The 18123-nt window shown below is 36.6% G+C and overlaps 1 protein-coding gene across 10 annotated transcripts in view; it reads right to left on the minus strand.

The window, feature by feature from the left end:
• DENND1A (DENN domain containing 1A) overlaps positions 1–18123 on the minus strand; it is a 406341-nt gene that overhangs the window by 369165 nt on the left and 19053 nt on the right. For all 10 annotated transcript variants that reach the window (XM_075015674.1, XM_075015669.1, XM_075015672.1 and 7 more), the window contains exon 2: positions 13675–13745. In XM_075015674.1, the coding sequence (XP_074871775.1) occupies positions 13675–13745 (71 nt within the window). The remainder of the gene's footprint in view (positions 1–13674; positions 13746–18123) is intronic.

An 18123-nucleotide genomic window follows, 5' to 3' on the forward strand; every position in this document is an offset into this window, starting at 1 on the left:
TGCCGCGCAACATCAAAGTTGAACATCGACGTTGCCGGCCCTGGAGGACATGTAGACGTTATTCATCGAAATAGCCTATTTCGATGTTGCTACATCGAAATAAGCTATTTCGATGTTGGGTTCACGTGTAGACGTAGCCAAGAAGTCCTGTGACAACTTATGGACTAACAGATATTTTGGAGCATAAGCTTTTGTGGCAAAGACCCACTTCATCAGATGCATGAGTCATGCATCTGACAAAGTGGGTATTTGCCCACGAAAGCTTATGTTCCAAAATAACTTTCTTAAGCCTCTTTCAAAAATCTCAGTTTCAATACATAAATCCTCTGCTACAAAATCCAAGCTGCTATCTTAACATTATCATATCACAGCAAAAATTATTTTTGCATCTTTCCTTATACATATGGAGATTGAACCTCTCTAGTTTGGCACCCTCAAGACCTGATCAGTGCTGAACAAAAGAATTTGCCAGACCATGGAAGGTCAATGTTGTCTAGCAGCACTACCAACACCTCCACTGCTTACTGAGCTCTTTGAAGACATTTGAGGATAAATTGCAGCAAAATAATAGCACAGAACACTGAGAGCCAGGACTGATGGCTATAAACAATCTTTGATGGGTCCACAGGAAACTTGGACACACTCATGGCAAGTGGTCATCCCGCTAACTTAAATCATGCTAGATTAGAAATGTTGCTGGATAAGAGAGTGCCAGAAGAGAGAGTTTCAACCTGTATACTCAAACATTCTGTAAAAATATACATTTAAGAAGGGTCCAGCTCCAGATATTTTAGCATATTGAATATTTCTTTCCCTGTACCCGACAATCTTCAATGGATTGAGACAGTGGTATTCTAGTTTTTGGGAGTGCGACAATAAAAAAAAAATAGTAAAGCTTTCTGCAGGGACTTAAAAGTAAAAACTAGTTTAATTATTTACAGTATGCATCTCTTGTTATGCACAGTTTGTCACTAAAACTGGAAACATCACCCTCTAACTCTCAAGGGCAAGAAACAGTTGAAATGGTTTAAAACAGGCTTAGATCTTGGTCTACTTTTGAAGACGAAGAGATGCAGAATATGTAGAACTAAACTGCTCCTTATATGAAGGGAGCCTCCTACCGACCCCCATTCTCTGCAAATCTGTATTGGAAAACATGTCTCAGACTGAAATAACCATTTCTGCTCCTCCTTACAAGAGGATCATTGTCAGTGCATACTGACAAATGTTTCAAAATATTGCATGTCTGGGCTGAACAGTAAAGAACTTTAGAAAGTAAGGCATTTAATTAAATCTTAAAAGTTAGATCTGCTGAACACAATTAAAAGTAGGACACTGTCAAATCTAGGCTATTAGACTTTAGGCACTGGGAGTAGCCACTAAAACATTAGTTTCTTTCCAAAAGCAGGCATTAGAACTTCCTTCCCAACAGTTGAGACACCACCCTTCGAAATTCTGGAGAATTAATTTGCCAAAATTGGACTGTTAAGGCAAAGTATCATACAAAAATATTTTTATGGGGTTGTATTAATTTTATCCTCACCTTTACCCTCCAGCTCCAGTCATGTGATTTAGTTGACTCCAAAGGCTACAAAGCATGTTCAAAGATTCAGAAACTGTTTGGGCATTCAAGGAATATCGTACAGTAGGTTCGTGATTAAACAGTTTTCACACTGTTGCTCCTTACGTCTCCAAACTGAAGGTCATCACGCTCTTGGCCTTACTTATGATTCATCATATCCTATATGAAATTCAGAAAAACTTTGGTTTGATCTTGTCTCTGACAGCTGACACACTTTGTCATGTTGATTGCTGATGTAATGCCAAAAACCATTAACTATTTTTTAAACTGATGACTTAATTTATAGCTTAGAGAACTTTGACTTAACCTTTACTCTACATCTTAAAAAAAAAAAAAAAACCACCACCCTGAATTTTTGTCCTGAAAAAAGTCAGACAAGATGAAAAGAGAACGATGTAGTCCAGGATGTATCACAACTATACAATACCCAATTATTTCTACAAGCTTCTATAGTTTGCTATTTGAAATGATTCACTGTCTAGGACAAAAAAGCACCACACAGAAATTCATCAGGACTTTTTCCTGAGTCATTTCTACATTACTCCAAGGTTGTTTCAATTTTAAAATTAGTCTCTGCACAGAACTTAACTAAATCCCACACAGATTGTGCATAGACTTTCTAAGCTCTAGAACAGCCATAAAAAGAAGTTTCATAGAAAGCACCAGTGGACTAGATAGACAAAGGTAAGAGTCACCACAAGAACACTGCTTACAGTATTGAGAAAGACAGCATAATCACTATTAATCATCTACAGGGAGTCTACTTTAAAGTCATTAGTTCATTGTTTCTTTTTTATCTGAATGACTCTAATTAAAGTTCTTTACCAGTTACAGAATTTTCTACAGTGAGATATAACAGTGACTTCAGAAGCATTAAGCTTAAAGCAGAAATTAACACTCATTAACAAGATTACCTGTTGTGATTAAATAAGCACACACAAAAAAACTGTTTGTAAATTTTGTGAATGAGCATGATACTGGAGTTTAAAATCATGCCCATAAATTAAATCTTATCTCCCCCCACCCCCCTGCAAGTAACACAACCTTTTGATTCTTTTCAAAATATAACCTGTTTGCAGTAAATTATTGCAATTCAACCCCTTAAATTCATTAACATGTAGTTAATTGCAACAAGTGCTTCAGCAAATTCTTAATGCTTCAATTTTATCAAATGTTGAAATGTCATCATGAACAATGTCTAAAATGAACCTCTCAAAATTTCTCAAACACACACACACACAAAAACCCAGTCTTCCCCTTTAAAGGAAATCTATAAAAACGGGGGTTAGTGACTAACAATATTTGTGTAAACCATTACAAAATATTCACCCTTCCCTAAAAAGTTTCAACTTAGCAGTTAATTTCAACATGAAGTTAAAAAGACACTAGCTGTCAGTTTTCTCACCCAACTCTATCATGAAAAGAAAAACTGACAGATCACAGGAGCTTGCTTTTGTAAACCAATTCAGGAACTTTCATGCTTCTTATTTGTTAGGTTAAAGGTTAAATTGCTGACCTGTGCCCTCCTGCTTAGCAGCCTTTCCCTTTTTCTGTAAAGCTTTATTTTTAGGCTGTATTTACATGGATTAGTCTCTTTTCACACTAAGAAGGAATCTGTTCACAGCCAAAGCCTTAGTTCTGGTTGTACAAAAAGCAGCCACAATTATTCAGCACCAGACAATGAGCATATTGTGTATTTACAAAAAAACCACCTCAGCCATGGCAAGTTCTGTTCTTGCTGCACAAAACAATAGAAGAAAAATCTTATCAAACATTCAGGAGAAAGCAAACAAAGCAAACCCACTGTGAACTTGATGAAGATGTCAAGCTCCTTTAAAAAAAAAAAAAAGATATAAACCAACAAAAGGGATTTTTCTTGTAAAGTCTTGCCAGTGAGATTTTTTTTTTCCTATGCTGAATTTCCCTTTCTGGTTAAACACAGCCAATAGTAGTAATTTACTAGCAGCAATCTAGGGAATACTCTTGTCTACATTCTTTTCCAGGCAACACAAACAGCTAATGAGATACAAGAAAAGATTGGCAAGAACTGTCCCCTTCCTACAAGTCTAATATGCAGAAGTGCCAAGCATGCACATCCATAACCCTAATGCAATATTCTGAGCATATTTTGTCAAATCTAATATGAATAGCTAAAGAATGTACTAATGAATTATGAATAATTAACACAAATGTGCATGATACCCTACAAGAGTATCCCTGGTTTTTGGGTTTTTTTCAGATTAAGAGGAACCAGGCCCTTCAGTTAAATTTCCAGTCCCATCTGTCACTTCATGAGAGTCACTGGTTTATTGGGAACAAATCTTGGGGATTTCAGTACCAGGTGAGTGAAAAAGCAACATCTCAGCTATACTCTTTGTCAATTGCCTAGTCACCGTTTATAATTATTTTGGCGGGATCACATTGAAAGCACTCCAAACAAGCGGCGGCACAAAGGTTAAGAACAAGAAAACACTCAGGTGAGTTACAATTGCTCTCTCTATTCAGGTTTGCATAGTTTTCCAGAGTCGTGTTCCAGAAAGTTGCATACCTCGATAGAATACCAAGGAATCAGAAGAGCTCAAACTTGAGCACCTAGGATTGGTACACAATATGAAAATTAGAGTAAAAATGCCATTATTTTAGATTATGTAATACATTAGTTTAAAACCTGCCTTATTACTTAACCATAGAAATAGAATGTTTACTACATAGTGTTATACCAAGTAACCTTGGTATTTCTTTAGGTACTAACACTTAATGTGATTTTCAGTACAAGTTACTCTGGAACTCAAACATACCTGGCTCACAGACATGTGCACCATGAAGATGTACCTCTTATTCTTGCTGCTACTTAGAGAATTATTTTCTGTATTCAAGTAAACATTCTATATGGTTTGACGTGGCATTACTAAGTGTCTTAAAACTCTAGTATGTAATAAAAGAATACGGCAGTGTCTCAGATTCTGTTGCAAGATATTGGTGTGTCCATTTTCCAGATTACTTACTTTACACTTGTAGAATTCTTATAATGGAAACAGTGGCAACTGCAAAGTGCTTCTAAGACCAGAGCACATTAAGGCATCTCTCAATTGAGCTAAGGACTTTGATTATTTTAAGTTACAACATTTGTGATCTACTGAGAAAATAAAGATGTTACAACACAAGGCCAGAACATAAAAAGTAAAGTAGGAAGTACTTAAACTACTCACCAGCATCTAGTAGGAACAAGATTAGGAGTACATGCTACACTCAGAGCCAATTCAAATGCAAATGCCATCTTTTCTCTCAAATAATAAACTCCCTCAGAGTTAATAGTTTCCCTCTAAGATTCATCTCCCTTTTCAACTTAGTGGTATGTTTTGGAGGAAAGAAAGAAACACATGGTGAGGCTTAGAGCAAGGCCCTTTAAATTCTTTATCATAAAAGAAGCAGTATAAACTACATTTCCTTTCCTAATCCAGGGAGCATTTGTTAAACTCTAGCACACTTACCACTTTGTCCATGCTATCATATTTAGGTTTCTTACTTACGAAGCTCTTAAAAAAAATGAAAGAAATGCTTTAGTTGTACTAAACCATTTTAGCTTTTTTCTTGAACACACAGCAAGAATTTATGCTACACTCACAAAAAGATGAAAGATGAGGTCCTTGGAGAGAAAGGTCTTCTGGCACACTGCATGGTAAAGCTAAGGATTCAACATACTTTTGTAATATCTGCTTTGGCAAGAATGTATAAAAAATACAAAAGCACACTATACCCTCCTACACAGGGGAAAAAACTGTACTTTTATGAGCTTTTACCTTCAAATGTTCAAACTTCAAGACAGTTTTGATCAGCTACTTTAGACTAACAAATGTACTTTGCTATACTATTAGCATAAGAGTTATACTTAAATTCTCTTCACTTCCCCCTCTAACTAGAGGTGATCTTTGGCACAGGAAAAAGAACCCTGAATTTCTGTAACAACTTATTTCTGGCTTATGATACAAAACAATTGTCTTTATGAAAACAAAAGAGAATTTCTTGACACTGGAAAAGAGGTTATACAATCAAAAGGTATGATTTTCACTCAATTTAGCGCAGTATGACACTTTTCTTAAACATTCTAAAGACTGTGCAAATATAGAAATATTTAATAGAAATATTTGTTAACATTTTATTATGAGTGTTCCATCTCACCACAAACATCTCACCACAAACATTGCCCTGGTACACACAGTGACTTATTAAATGTTTCATAGTCAAAGTTAAAAATACAAAAAAAAAATTCCAATATAATTTAGCATTGATGCAATTCATTACATTTTACATAATTTCTCATTATTATAAGAAATCAGTACAGCACATTAACCCTCCTTTGGAGGTGTCAGCTTCACTGAGTTCATAAAATGCATTTTCCCCCTTCAATTTAAAAAAGCAAATGAAATTTAACAAAACATTAGTACAAGGATTTTAAAATAATAAAGAATAAAGCAATTCCGAGTTTGTCCACGGCGCAAAGGTACTTCAATAAGCAATAAAATATCACATACCAATTACACAGACTGCAATACCCAACCATAACTAAGTTAAAATGGAAAACGGAAGCTTTAGTATAGAATAGCCAACACATTTATTGGTTTAACATACCCTGCACAACCCTTTTGTTCTCTGCTTTTCATCAAGCTCAGAAAAGGGAAAGGAAACCTGTTTTTTCCAGGTTAAATTCTAGAAACAGTCTGTTACTGGGTACAGTTTTGCTTCTTTATTAAATCATTTATAAAGCATCAGCTACACTGGTTCTGAAAGAGACGAAATAGACTGCCTTCGCCCCACAGGGCTTGTACATATATGTTTTGACATTGTCTGAGAAAAGCATTTAAGACTTCAGATTTGACTTAGATTATATAATTTCTCATCCTAAACCAAGGCAACTTCAAGCAGCCTGCAGGCAGAGCCTGAAGCACCCAGTATGCTGACAGAAGATACAAATGATAAACAGCAGATACAATTTTTAAGATCCTATCAAGTTCTAAAATCTATTGCAATTGATTTTAAATAGCAATATGCACTCAAGGCAATCATCCACTTACCACTTTCTCGATCATGTTCATTTTATGTTGCATAACAAAACTATCAAAAGGGTAAAGCTGATGCAAGACTGATGTCTTCCAGCCAGTGAGTCTCACTTATTTATCCCATGATATATTAGCATGTATCTAGGCCACATATATTTGAATTCCAGAGGCAAGATTAATTTACAACTCTGTAACCTCTAAAATAGGCATCCTAATCCAAGACACTAGCCTCTGTAGGAGCAGTTCAACTTTCGCTCCCAAATTAATCTGCTTTAGAGAGAGAGAGAGAAACAGAGTGACTCTCTCTCTCACCAACACAAGATGATCCAACAAAACTTATTACCTCTCCCACCTTGTCTCTCTAATATTGTAGGGCCAACATGGCTACAACAACTCTTCCTTAGAGGCAGAAAATGTCTGTTCACACCTGAATGTAAAGGCAAAACATGAAAAATAGTAAGAATTATAACCTTTCTACTCTCCAGTGCAAAAGACAGTAATTCTCTTTACAGTGCAGTAGGGCAGAGGGATACACAAACTACTTATAAAAGGTTACCCAGTATCAGATACTACTCTTCTGCCATTCACAGTTTAGCTTAAGCTCCAGGATCCCAATTTACAGAATAAAGTCCTCCATAAAATTGTTGTTGCTATCCTTCTCAATGTCTATCTTTTAAATGCATCTTTTAATAGCTCTCAATTCACTTGAAATGTTAAGAAAGCAAAACATGACTGCCATTCTGGTAGAATAAATAGTTGGCCTCCCTGTCCCTTGTTGTATTATATTAGCAGCTTATTTTACTTCAAATACACATCTTTGGCACTCCTTTTAATTCAGAACACTTAGGTCTCTTCTTCTAGGACAACTTTGATTCATTAATATAAAAAGGAACATTTCTAAGTCATATCATGAAGAGAAGAAAAGTGTTGAAATATATAATAATTTCTAAAAAGTTTAGAGTTCTAATGTATTGCAGTATTTAACCAGGGAAATGTCTTCCTCCATCTTTCCCTAAATTTATTAAATCCAATACAATATTTATCATAATAAGTAATATTGTTTTACCCATTCAATTTCAACCCTGGAAAGAAAGAAATGTTCAGTATAAGACATCTGACTCATTCAAAAGCACAGGGGATGTTAAAACCTATACCAGAATACTTCTGTACAGTATATTTGACAAAATAAGCTGCTGACTTTATTCTTCCTGTTCTATTCTGCTGCTGAGATAACTCCTGAGAAGGTGTCAGCATTTTTATCATCATATGGTAACAACTTCAGAGGAGTGCTGTATAATGGAACTAATAAAAGCAAAACCCCTATTAAATTGCGTTAACCAAGTATTAAGTAAAGAAGTAGGAAGTCTTGACAAACCTGTTTAGGAGAGAATCACAATTGGGATTAAAGCTCAGATAGGACTAGCTATGAGTTCTCATGTAATTCTAGATAGTAAAGTCTTAAAAATTACTCATCATAAATTCAGCAAGGGCCTGACCTTATCAACCCTGAAGTCAAAATGAACCACCAAAAGGTCAAGGATGGAAAACTGGTTGCTTACTTATTTTTCCTTAAATGCATGTCCTCAACAGCACTATAGTTACCCAAATGTGTGTTATGGCAAATGAGATTAATTTGTCTAGTGGCTTTCAAAATGTGTTTCTCATATCACCTTTAACACCTCAAAGGTTACAAGAGTGATTCACAGGGAATTCTACATTGTCAAAATAAGGTTGATGAGTATACAAAAGAAAGAGCTAACACACCCAAAAGCATAGAATTGAATTGAATGCTACAAATGTGGAAGAACAAAATTTAGAAAATCAGTTACAGAAAAAAGTTATGAATGTCTCCTGGAAGGCTGTTGGCATACAGCAAACATGACCTTTTTCACATAAAGAAGTCTATCTTTTTTATTTTGCAAATTAGACATTTGAACTAAACCAACCTCAAAACTGAAGGCTCAGTTGTCGAGTAATGGCTGGATACATATGAGGGAGGAGTCATAAAAACCCATTTGTAACGCCTTCAGCCCTGGTGGGGGGGGGCTACACAGCATGATTGAGGATTTAGCCCAGAGACTAATTCTTACTTAGTAAACCAAATATCCTCCATTTCTCCTTCCAGACAGAACCCAACTCTTTAAAACTTTCCAGCCAATAAGCACAGAAGAGGGCAAAGAAGGGACTGCAGAACTAGAGGGACCATATAAAGTGGAGCCAGAACCAGTGTTCCCTGTAAGCTGGTAGCCGCTCAGGAGAGTTTCAAGTGCTGCCCAGCTAATTAGCAAAGTGCCTAAAGCTAGGTTTTTGTTTCCACTGACAGTGCACATTCACACATGCCTCAGTGCACATAAAATTTATTCTGCAGATGAATGGAAAAATCTACATATGGATGGAAAAGACTACAGGAAACATTGCCCAGAACTGTGAAGGGGAAACCCCTGTACACATACTCACGCACTGGGGAAACTAGTGCCCTGGTAGTGCTTCCTTTCCACCCTACCACCTGGCCTTGGATGAGAACTGCTCAGGGAACAGACACAGACTCCAGGTAGGAAAGGGAGCAGCCAGACCACTGAAAGCCAGGACTCTGGGCATTCTAGTGAAAACTGTAGAATGCTGAGAGGTCGTTTGCTCCAACCTTCTCACTCACTTTCATTCACCAGTTTCTTCAGTTCAATTTCATGCCACAGCTTCCCTTCCTAATATTCTCCTCCCCTGGCCAGTCCCCAACCCTTCTTCCCTCCCCTTTCTATTCCCATGTATCTGATTTCCTCCTAAGGAAATCAACCAACTCAAAAAACAGTTATTCAAGAACTAACATTTGCTGTCATCACATTGTTCACACTGCCTGGGTTAGACTCCTTCCCCCATACTTTGCTTGTCTTATTTTAGATAATATTGTCTCATTGCTTCCTTGCTTCCCCCCATCTTCCTGTAATCATCTATCCCTTGTCCTATGCTTAAGTTATAAGCTCTTTGAGGCAGGGACTGTTCTTCTGTTCTGTTTGTACAGAACTCTGGCATACTAGGATTTGTATCCATGACTGGGATTCCTATGCACTATAATAGGTGTTTGCTTTGCCCATTTCAGTGTACTTGGAGGATTTTTCTTCTTCCACCCTATACAGCAGAGAACTCATCCTCTGGTCAGCCATCCTTCTCCTTCAACCTACAATTTCTGTTGAAGAATCCTGAAGCACAGAAGCTTCAGGCCACATGGGTCCTTCATGCAGCGAGTCCTCCTAGAGCTACTCACCATTCTGAAATGTGGTACCATAAGCCTAAAGTAAAAGATTCTGCACACAATGTATTTTTTTCTTGCCATAATAGCCTTTTACCTAATGTAAGCAACCATCTCAACAAAATTTTGGTACACTACTAAAATGACTGGCAGTACTTTTATTTTTGTTTGAGGAGATTTAAAATAAAAATGCATACTCTCTCCCACACAAACCAAAATATATGTCAAAGTACATAATGAAGGCCTCTATAATTATTAGTGTCCACAAGCATCTCAGCTGAAACCAGTACTTCTGTTTATTTTTGAAAATGTCTCTAAGAAGTATTCATGGGTTAAAAAATGAAAGTTTCTTTCTTTTCCCAGATGTTTCTGCTGGGTACTGCATGGAACTTTCATATTTAATTCTACATACTTCGCTATTTTAAAAAGAAGTTCTGAAGTAACAGACCTAAAAGCACAAAACAGAACAGATTTTTTGCAATATGAGTAGGTTTTTAGTTTGAATAAATTAAATCCTAGAAACTGGCTTTTAGCAAAACATAGGTGATATATCATTGAAAATTAATTATTTTTAGAGAAAAATAACTAAAAACATTAACATGCTTATTCACTTAGTTTTTCACAAAACTACAATATTTTTATTTCTAGAAAATAAGGACTTTACTGTATTAGTACCCATAAACTTTCATAATCTGATTCTATGTTCTAGACCAGTGGCTATCAACATTTCCAGGTTACTAAACCTGCTTATAAAATCAGGCATAAAATACAAACTGTGTTACACCACACAGGTACTGAAAAATTGCTTATTTTATAATTGTATAGTGAAAATTAGAAAGTAAGTCAACTGGAATAAAATACTATACTTACATTTCAATGTATAGTTTATAGAGCAGCATGAACAAGTCACTGCATGAAATTTTAGTTTGTACTGACTTCACCTGTGCTTTTTATGCAATCTGTTATAAAATTAAGCAAATATCCAGATATGTTGAAGTACCCCCTGGAAGATTCTGAGTACCCATCGGGTACGTGTAGCCCTGGTCACGAACCAGTTAGCAAGTATATACCAATTGTAATTAAAAGCTTCATTTTACAATGCATCAGACATTTTCTACATGGCAAGAAACATCTCACCATGCATGCTTTTGGATTACCATCAGCAAACTGGCAGCAGCTTTCCCCAATGCACAAGTGGACACACCTTCAGTATATCACATCAGCGGCTTTAAAAGCATGCAGCATTTTCTCAAATCCATATAGTCAAAAAATAGAGGAAAGTTACATAAGAATAACATGTATTATTTAAAAAAAAAAAAAAGTCAACAGCTGTTAATACAGACAGAACATTAAAGAAGTTTGTCCCAAAATAATCAGATGTTTTCAGCCCCATTCAGGGTATGGGAAACATTAAATTACATATCCTGATACACTGTTCCTTTTACACTTCATGCAGCTGCTATTTCTAACTGTTTAACATGCCTTCTCCAGCTGCCCTTTATTACAATAAAACAAATATATTTGTGTCATTTAGCATAAAACTACTGAAAACATGGATTAAACATGTACTAGACTGGATAAACAGGCCAAGAACTTGTCTGGAAAGGGATAAAAATGTTTTAAATGAAGGTGTATAAATTTAGAAGTTACTGAGTCGATGTACATCACTTAAAACTATGCGTAAAGATATCATATCAGATTCGTGCCACAAATCTTTGTTTACTATTACTTAAAAAATGAACAATTTATAAAGATTTTGCTAGTACAAACATATCACTATACAAAATAAAAACCAAAAATTCAACTCCCACAGAATCACTTTGTTTATAGAACAAAATGTATAAATCCTCCAATTAAAAACCAGTAAAGTAGTTGCAGTGCTTTTAACCCACCTTTCCACAGCAGGGAATTAATCCCTCCAGGGGGATGCAAACTTCAAAGAGCAGATTATACCCAGATACTAGTACTGTACAATATAACATTCATGGTTCTTTTTTTTCCATGTTCTCTGACAATGGAAAAAACAGTTCAGGTGTGCAGGAACACAGACTAGTTATAAAATGGAATCCTCACAATTATGTCAAATGGCAGAGACGGTCGATTATGCAGCAATATTTATAACTCTTTTGGACAGGACAAATAAATGGCAGTAAAAAGCAAAACAGAGAAAGCTACAGTAAACCCCCAACTTACGCGTAGGTTGCATTCCCAGGCAACCACTTGTAAGTTAAATTTTGTGCAAGTTGGGGGACCTGGAAAACTGACCAGCACTGCTGTGCTGGTTGCTTTCCTAGCTTCCATGACTGACAAGGAGCTATGAAGAAGGCGGCAGCCCAACTCCCAGCTCCTGCAAATGGAGAGGAGCTGGGAGCCAAACTGTCACCTGGTTCCCGGCTCCCCACCACTCCTGGGAGCCAAGAAAATGACCAACTTGGTTCCCAGCTCCATGCCACTATTTTGCCTTGCATTAAGCCTAGTAATGTGCAAGTCAAAATCATGTAAATAGGGGGGTTTCTGTATTTGGTCTCCATTAATATATAAATTTGCAAGTTGTTGACTGGTAGTAATTAGAGATGACTAGCTTCTTATTGGTATGCTCCTAAAAACTCAATCCATCTTCAGGTTCATCAAACTCCAGCAGCCCCCATTTCTGCTCACTCCAAGAATTGTTGGCTAATCACAGAAGTCTGATTTCAATATCACTTTTTTTCATATCACTCATCAGACATCCCACTAGAGAATGACTTCTTAAACAGAGTGCTAGTTCCAAGATTAAGTATTTCAGATTTGGACACCTGTCTGCTATCTTTCCAAGTTTTAAAAAGTTAAATCATCTACAATCTCTCTCTGTGTTTCGAAGACCCTCAGAATATTTCTGAAATACTAATATCAGTCATTTTTGCTTGAAGAACATGGTGTGGGAAAAACTGTGCAGACTATTTGGACATGAATTAACTTTTGATAATAAAAAGTAGCAATCAAACCATTTTACAAACCATTTTCTAGGTTTTAACCACTTCTTCAAAGGGAAGATGTTAGAAGAAGGAGGAGTGTAGACTTGGACAATGCATAAACAAGAGGCAAGAGAAAGCTTGCTATCCAGAAGATCTGTAAATTCTTCAGTTTCAGTATTACTTGTAACAGCAGTGTCATTTTAATCTTTACAACATTCCTCTGAAGTAAACATTATTCCCAGTTTATGAGGCAAACTGAGTGATTTGCTCAGGATCCTGAAGTGAGCAAAAGGCAGGATTAGAACTCGTGATTTCCTAGCACCTAGTCCTATTCTTAAAGTTTTAGAATATTCGAGCAATAAAATCGAAGACTAAAACTATACAACATGGTAACATATGCCCTTAAGTTTTGAGAAAACACTTTAATATTTGCATGACTATGGCTATGTCTACACCTGCCCCCAACTTCGAAGGAGGCATGGTAATCATGGTGATGGAAGATTACTAATGAAGTGCTGCGATGCATATGAAGCACTTCATTAAGCAAATTCTCCAAGGTTGCCACGGGGAAGTCAAACTTCAAAGTGCCCGGATGCCATGTACCCATGGGCACTTCGAAGTTGCCGTAGGGTAGAATTTGCCTAATGAAGTGATGCATATGCAGATGTATCACGGCACTTCATTAGTAATCTCTCATCACCCTGATTACCATGCCCCCTTCGAAGTTGGGGGCAGGTGTAGACATAGCCTACTGTACCTTATATTACCTTACATGATCTCTTGGAAAAAAAAATGTATAGAAAAAATAAGTAGAGTACAAATGGAAAAAAACTTTACCTCCTCCAATGCTGCTTATCCCGGAACAGGACACTTCAACATACACTTCAAATGCTGTTTCTGGGTTTTGTCTGAAACAGAATGATATATTGCACACATTAACAACATTCTCAAAACATGCAGTTGCACAGCTAGCCTTGGGGCAAAAAGGCTTTTCCAGTGCACAGAGATTCACAATGGTGAATTTATAATTGTTAAATTTGCCATGCCAGATCTGACCAATGGTTCATCACCCAGCAACCAGGTTCTCAAAGAGGTCACTACATGTATATTTATTGTTTCAAATAATATTTATGAAAGCAAAGAACACATGATATTGGGCTTCAGTTACTCCGCTGTGTTATATCAAATGATTAATGTATCTTAAAACGTCAACCTGATCACATCTTTCTACCTTATGCAAAGTTTATACAGTAGGGTCTCAATATTCGGGAGGGTTCCATGTTTAGAACCCTTGTGAATGTTGATTTTTTGTGAATACAGTGGGTGCCCGGGGCCCCAGGGAAAGCAACAGATGCCAGCGCTCCTGTCCGGGGCCCTGGAGGAGGTGGCTGCTCGCGTATAATTGAATTAGCAAACCTTAAGTTCACGAACTGTGAGACTCTACTGTACTGGTTTCAACCATTATGTTAAAGTGGTATTTTCAAAGGTGCCTAAGGAAGTTAAACAACTAACTCCCACAGAATATCAACAGAAATTCCCCTACTGGGGCTTTGTGCCTATCTAAACTCCAGTCTTAATATACAACTAAGAATACAATTGTACCTATCAAAGAGATCCAAAGTCTGCCAAACTGAAGGGATTCTACTTTAGCGGAAAAGGAGAAAGAAAGAGATAAAACTCAATGAATTTATAAGATAACATTGCAGAGAACTTGGACTGTAGCGTTCCAGTTCTGGGACATGAATAATCAGGTTGATTAGCCATGGAGACATAAAAAGCCATTAACTGCAAATTCTGCTATTTATTCCTTTTTCTAGATAGAACAAAAAAATCACTTGCTTGCTTCGCATCATTTTCATTTCCAGCAAGGGAAAAAAAAAACAACACTTTTTTCACTTAAGTAAACTATAGTCTTCAATGATTCTATGACTCCATGAAAGCAAAGTGTTAGACTGACGAAATAGGGAGAAGTAGCCTAAAATTCACATTCTGACACTGTGACATTTGTTTTAATCTGATGGTACCTATTCAATCAGCAGAAAAATCAAAATTCAAGGTGGGGACGAACTAAAGTCATTTTGCGCAGGCATCTCTAAAAGTTAATTAAAAAGATGTTTAAAAATATAACAGAAGCAATAATGCAAATTGATGTTTAATGACCACTGTTACCAATGGTCTTGCTTTGCCTTCCTGTACCTATCAATGGAGTTATTGTTTACTTATTGCAATACATTTCTTAATGGTAATAATGTAATTATCCAAAAACAACCACAACAGTGCCTTCTAAAAATTGGTTAAAGTATGTCTTGACAATTTTCTAATTCTATTTTCAATTTAGCTAAGTATCTTTTAATATTTTAAAAAGGGAAATATAAATGTCACATAACTGGAGAGAATATTGTACTTTTTTAATTGAAAAAGCAAATCAAAAGGGGGAAAATGAGGAGAAAAGGTTCTATAAGCTGGTAAGAAGAGAAGAAAATGTATTTAAAAAGAAATATCCAATGTTCTTTCTCTGACTGGCAAAAAAAGTCAAGGGTGGACATAACAGCCTCTCTGTTCAATTAGCATTACAGTTACAGCCTGACCATAGCATAGTGAATTGATAATGTCAAACTAGAGCCTTGGCATATAGTGAGAGAGAGTTCTCATTTAATAGTATTTAAAGACCGCATCACCTCTGTGGCACTGTTTTGATGTTGCATGAAGTCAAAAGGGGAAAGAGAGAGAACCTTATCATCATCAGAAGACTATTTTGTTCTCCATTTCAAGTCCATAGATTTGATTGCCTTAAATCAGAGTTTGAATGCTGATGTGCTACAGACTGGGAAGAGTGTCTTTTTATTTTGTTTACTATCTTAATAATTACTAAGAGACTTTACTAACAGGAAAGGTTTTAATCCTAAATGACTGAAAAGTGAGAAAAATGGAGAGAGCTGCCAAAAACGTGAAATAAAGGCCAGAGGTTAATGGTGCTGTTATCAAAAGACAGCCAAATCCCATTAAGCATCTGAACATGAGTTCTAGGAAACAGAAACCTGATGAATCTTAATTTCTAATTGATAACAATAAAATACTAACCAGGTATGACGTGAGACATACTTCTTCCATTAAAATTAATGCAAGTTAAATGACCAAATCTCTGCCTACAACCCTGTAAATCTATGTCACACAGAGCAGACACATGCAGTAACAAGTATTTTAAATGCAATGAAGGGTATAGTTTTTACAATCACTTTTCTGAACATAACTTCCTTTAGCAACTTTACAGATTGTTTTCAAGCAATTGAGGTGGTAGCATTATGGTCTGTAAACCATATCTATTCAGATACCAAAATAAATATTATCCCCCAGAGTCTGTGTTGACAACTTTTCTTGTAGACTTTCTGGCAAAAACACTATTGGATGAAGACTATTCATATTTTCTTTGGTATATGGCTCCTACTTTCATACAGATTTTTTAATACTCTAGAAACTAGGTTAATTCTGTAATTGACCCATTAATACAACTATCTCAGATCATGTCCCTATAAAATAGCAACAGACCCAGGCAGTAAATAACTCTGTAAATGGAGAGTTTATTTCAGAATTATTGTGGAAAAAGAATTTAGCCTGTTCTTGGAGGCAAACCAACTTCAACATCTTTTAGCAACTACAGTAAACTCTTTCATATCTGGCATTCTATTATCTGGAACTCTCAAATAAGCAGTATTTTAAACATAAGTAAATTTTAGTTATGTTTTCCATAAGTACAGCATAGGAAAACTACATACAAATAAATACAGCAAATACAGTATACAATTACTACTACTGTTGCTAAATAAAGTACTCTGCATACATTTTTGTTTCTTAATATTTAATCTCATTTTTCTTGTGTGTGTTATGCATTGCAAAAGTATACCTTTCTATTATCCAAAACAGCAAATATATGGCAGCCTCCCGGGCCTGGGGCTGCCAGATATGAAAGAGTTCATCATACTGTGGGAGACATTCAAGGCCTATGTATGCAGTAGATTAAGAAGTCTGGCAACTGCCAAAAAAAGAGAGATCATGAAGAAAATATGATAGCCCCTTAAAAAAAACTAAGAGTTTGATTAGTGTCAAGCCACAGCCCCATCTCCCGATTTGCTATGATCTGATGAATTGTAGACATGCATGGTGCCGGAGGAGACCACTGATGAGGGACACTGACAAAGAACCCAGCAAGGGAGAGCTCACACCTCCTTCCCTGGTAGGTTACGGGCTCTATACTTAACATGACTCTACGTTTAACAAGGTGCCCACTTAGACAGAGACAGCCAGAGGCATTGCCCACTTCTTCCTCCTCGTACAGGCACTGGAGGAGACCACTGCGCAAGGATACTGACAACCAATGCAAAAGCCAACAAGGGACAGGGTGCCAGAGCAGACCTTTGATGAGAGATACTGACAACCAACAGAGAGCAACAATGAGGGACAGTGACAACCAATCAAGACCAGGCTTCCTTGCAGTACTATGTTCCTGCCACAAAATGAGACAACATTGATGACAAGAGACAATGCAGACATAGCTGGATGACCGATGAGGGACAAGGTCAAGGAAGCATCTGCTTCCTCCCTTAAACAGACTATGTTTGTTTACTTTTTCAGGTCTTCTGTGAGACCGAAGAGGACAAAAGACCCTAAGACTCTTTTCATTCTATGCATAGCAACCCCAAGGATTTTTAGACTGTGATTTAGATACCTACTCACCTTCATCTGGGACAAGGAGAGTTCCTCTAATAGGTATTAATGTTCTTTTGCTTCCTTATCCCTGCGCTAGCACAACCTTGCTCCTTATGTAATCTTTCTTTGAAATATTTGCTCAATAAAGCTCTTGAATTCATTTAATAAAAACATACTCAGAGTCTGAATTCATCCTATTTTCACTCAAGCGGGACTTCTAAGAATTGGATGAAAAGCTGTTAAGTTGCTGGCTTACCACCTAAGACAAGACACATGCATCCATGATAAACATGGCAAATTAGGTACATCAACTAAAGATAATAAAGCACTCTTTAATTTCTATAAGCATATGCACAGCTTAGGCAAACTCCCTCCACAGATGCTTTTGATCAATTTTTCAAAAAATACTATATTACTTCAAATTACTGCAGCCCAGCACAGAAACCTTGACGCATCTCTAACAGATAAGGAGTTAATTGAGGTGACTGAGAACATACAAGTGTGGAAAGCCCCAGACCAGATGGCTTATCCAACAAACTTTGCAGCTACTTCCTTAATAGTCTATAGGTATGTCTACACTGA

This window comes from Carettochelys insculpta, chromosome 21 (genome assembly GCF_033958435.1).
Source record: "Carettochelys insculpta isolate YL-2023 chromosome 21, ASM3395843v1, whole genome shotgun sequence".
Lineage (NCBI taxonomy): Eukaryota > Metazoa > Chordata > Testudines > Carettochelyidae > Carettochelys > Carettochelys insculpta.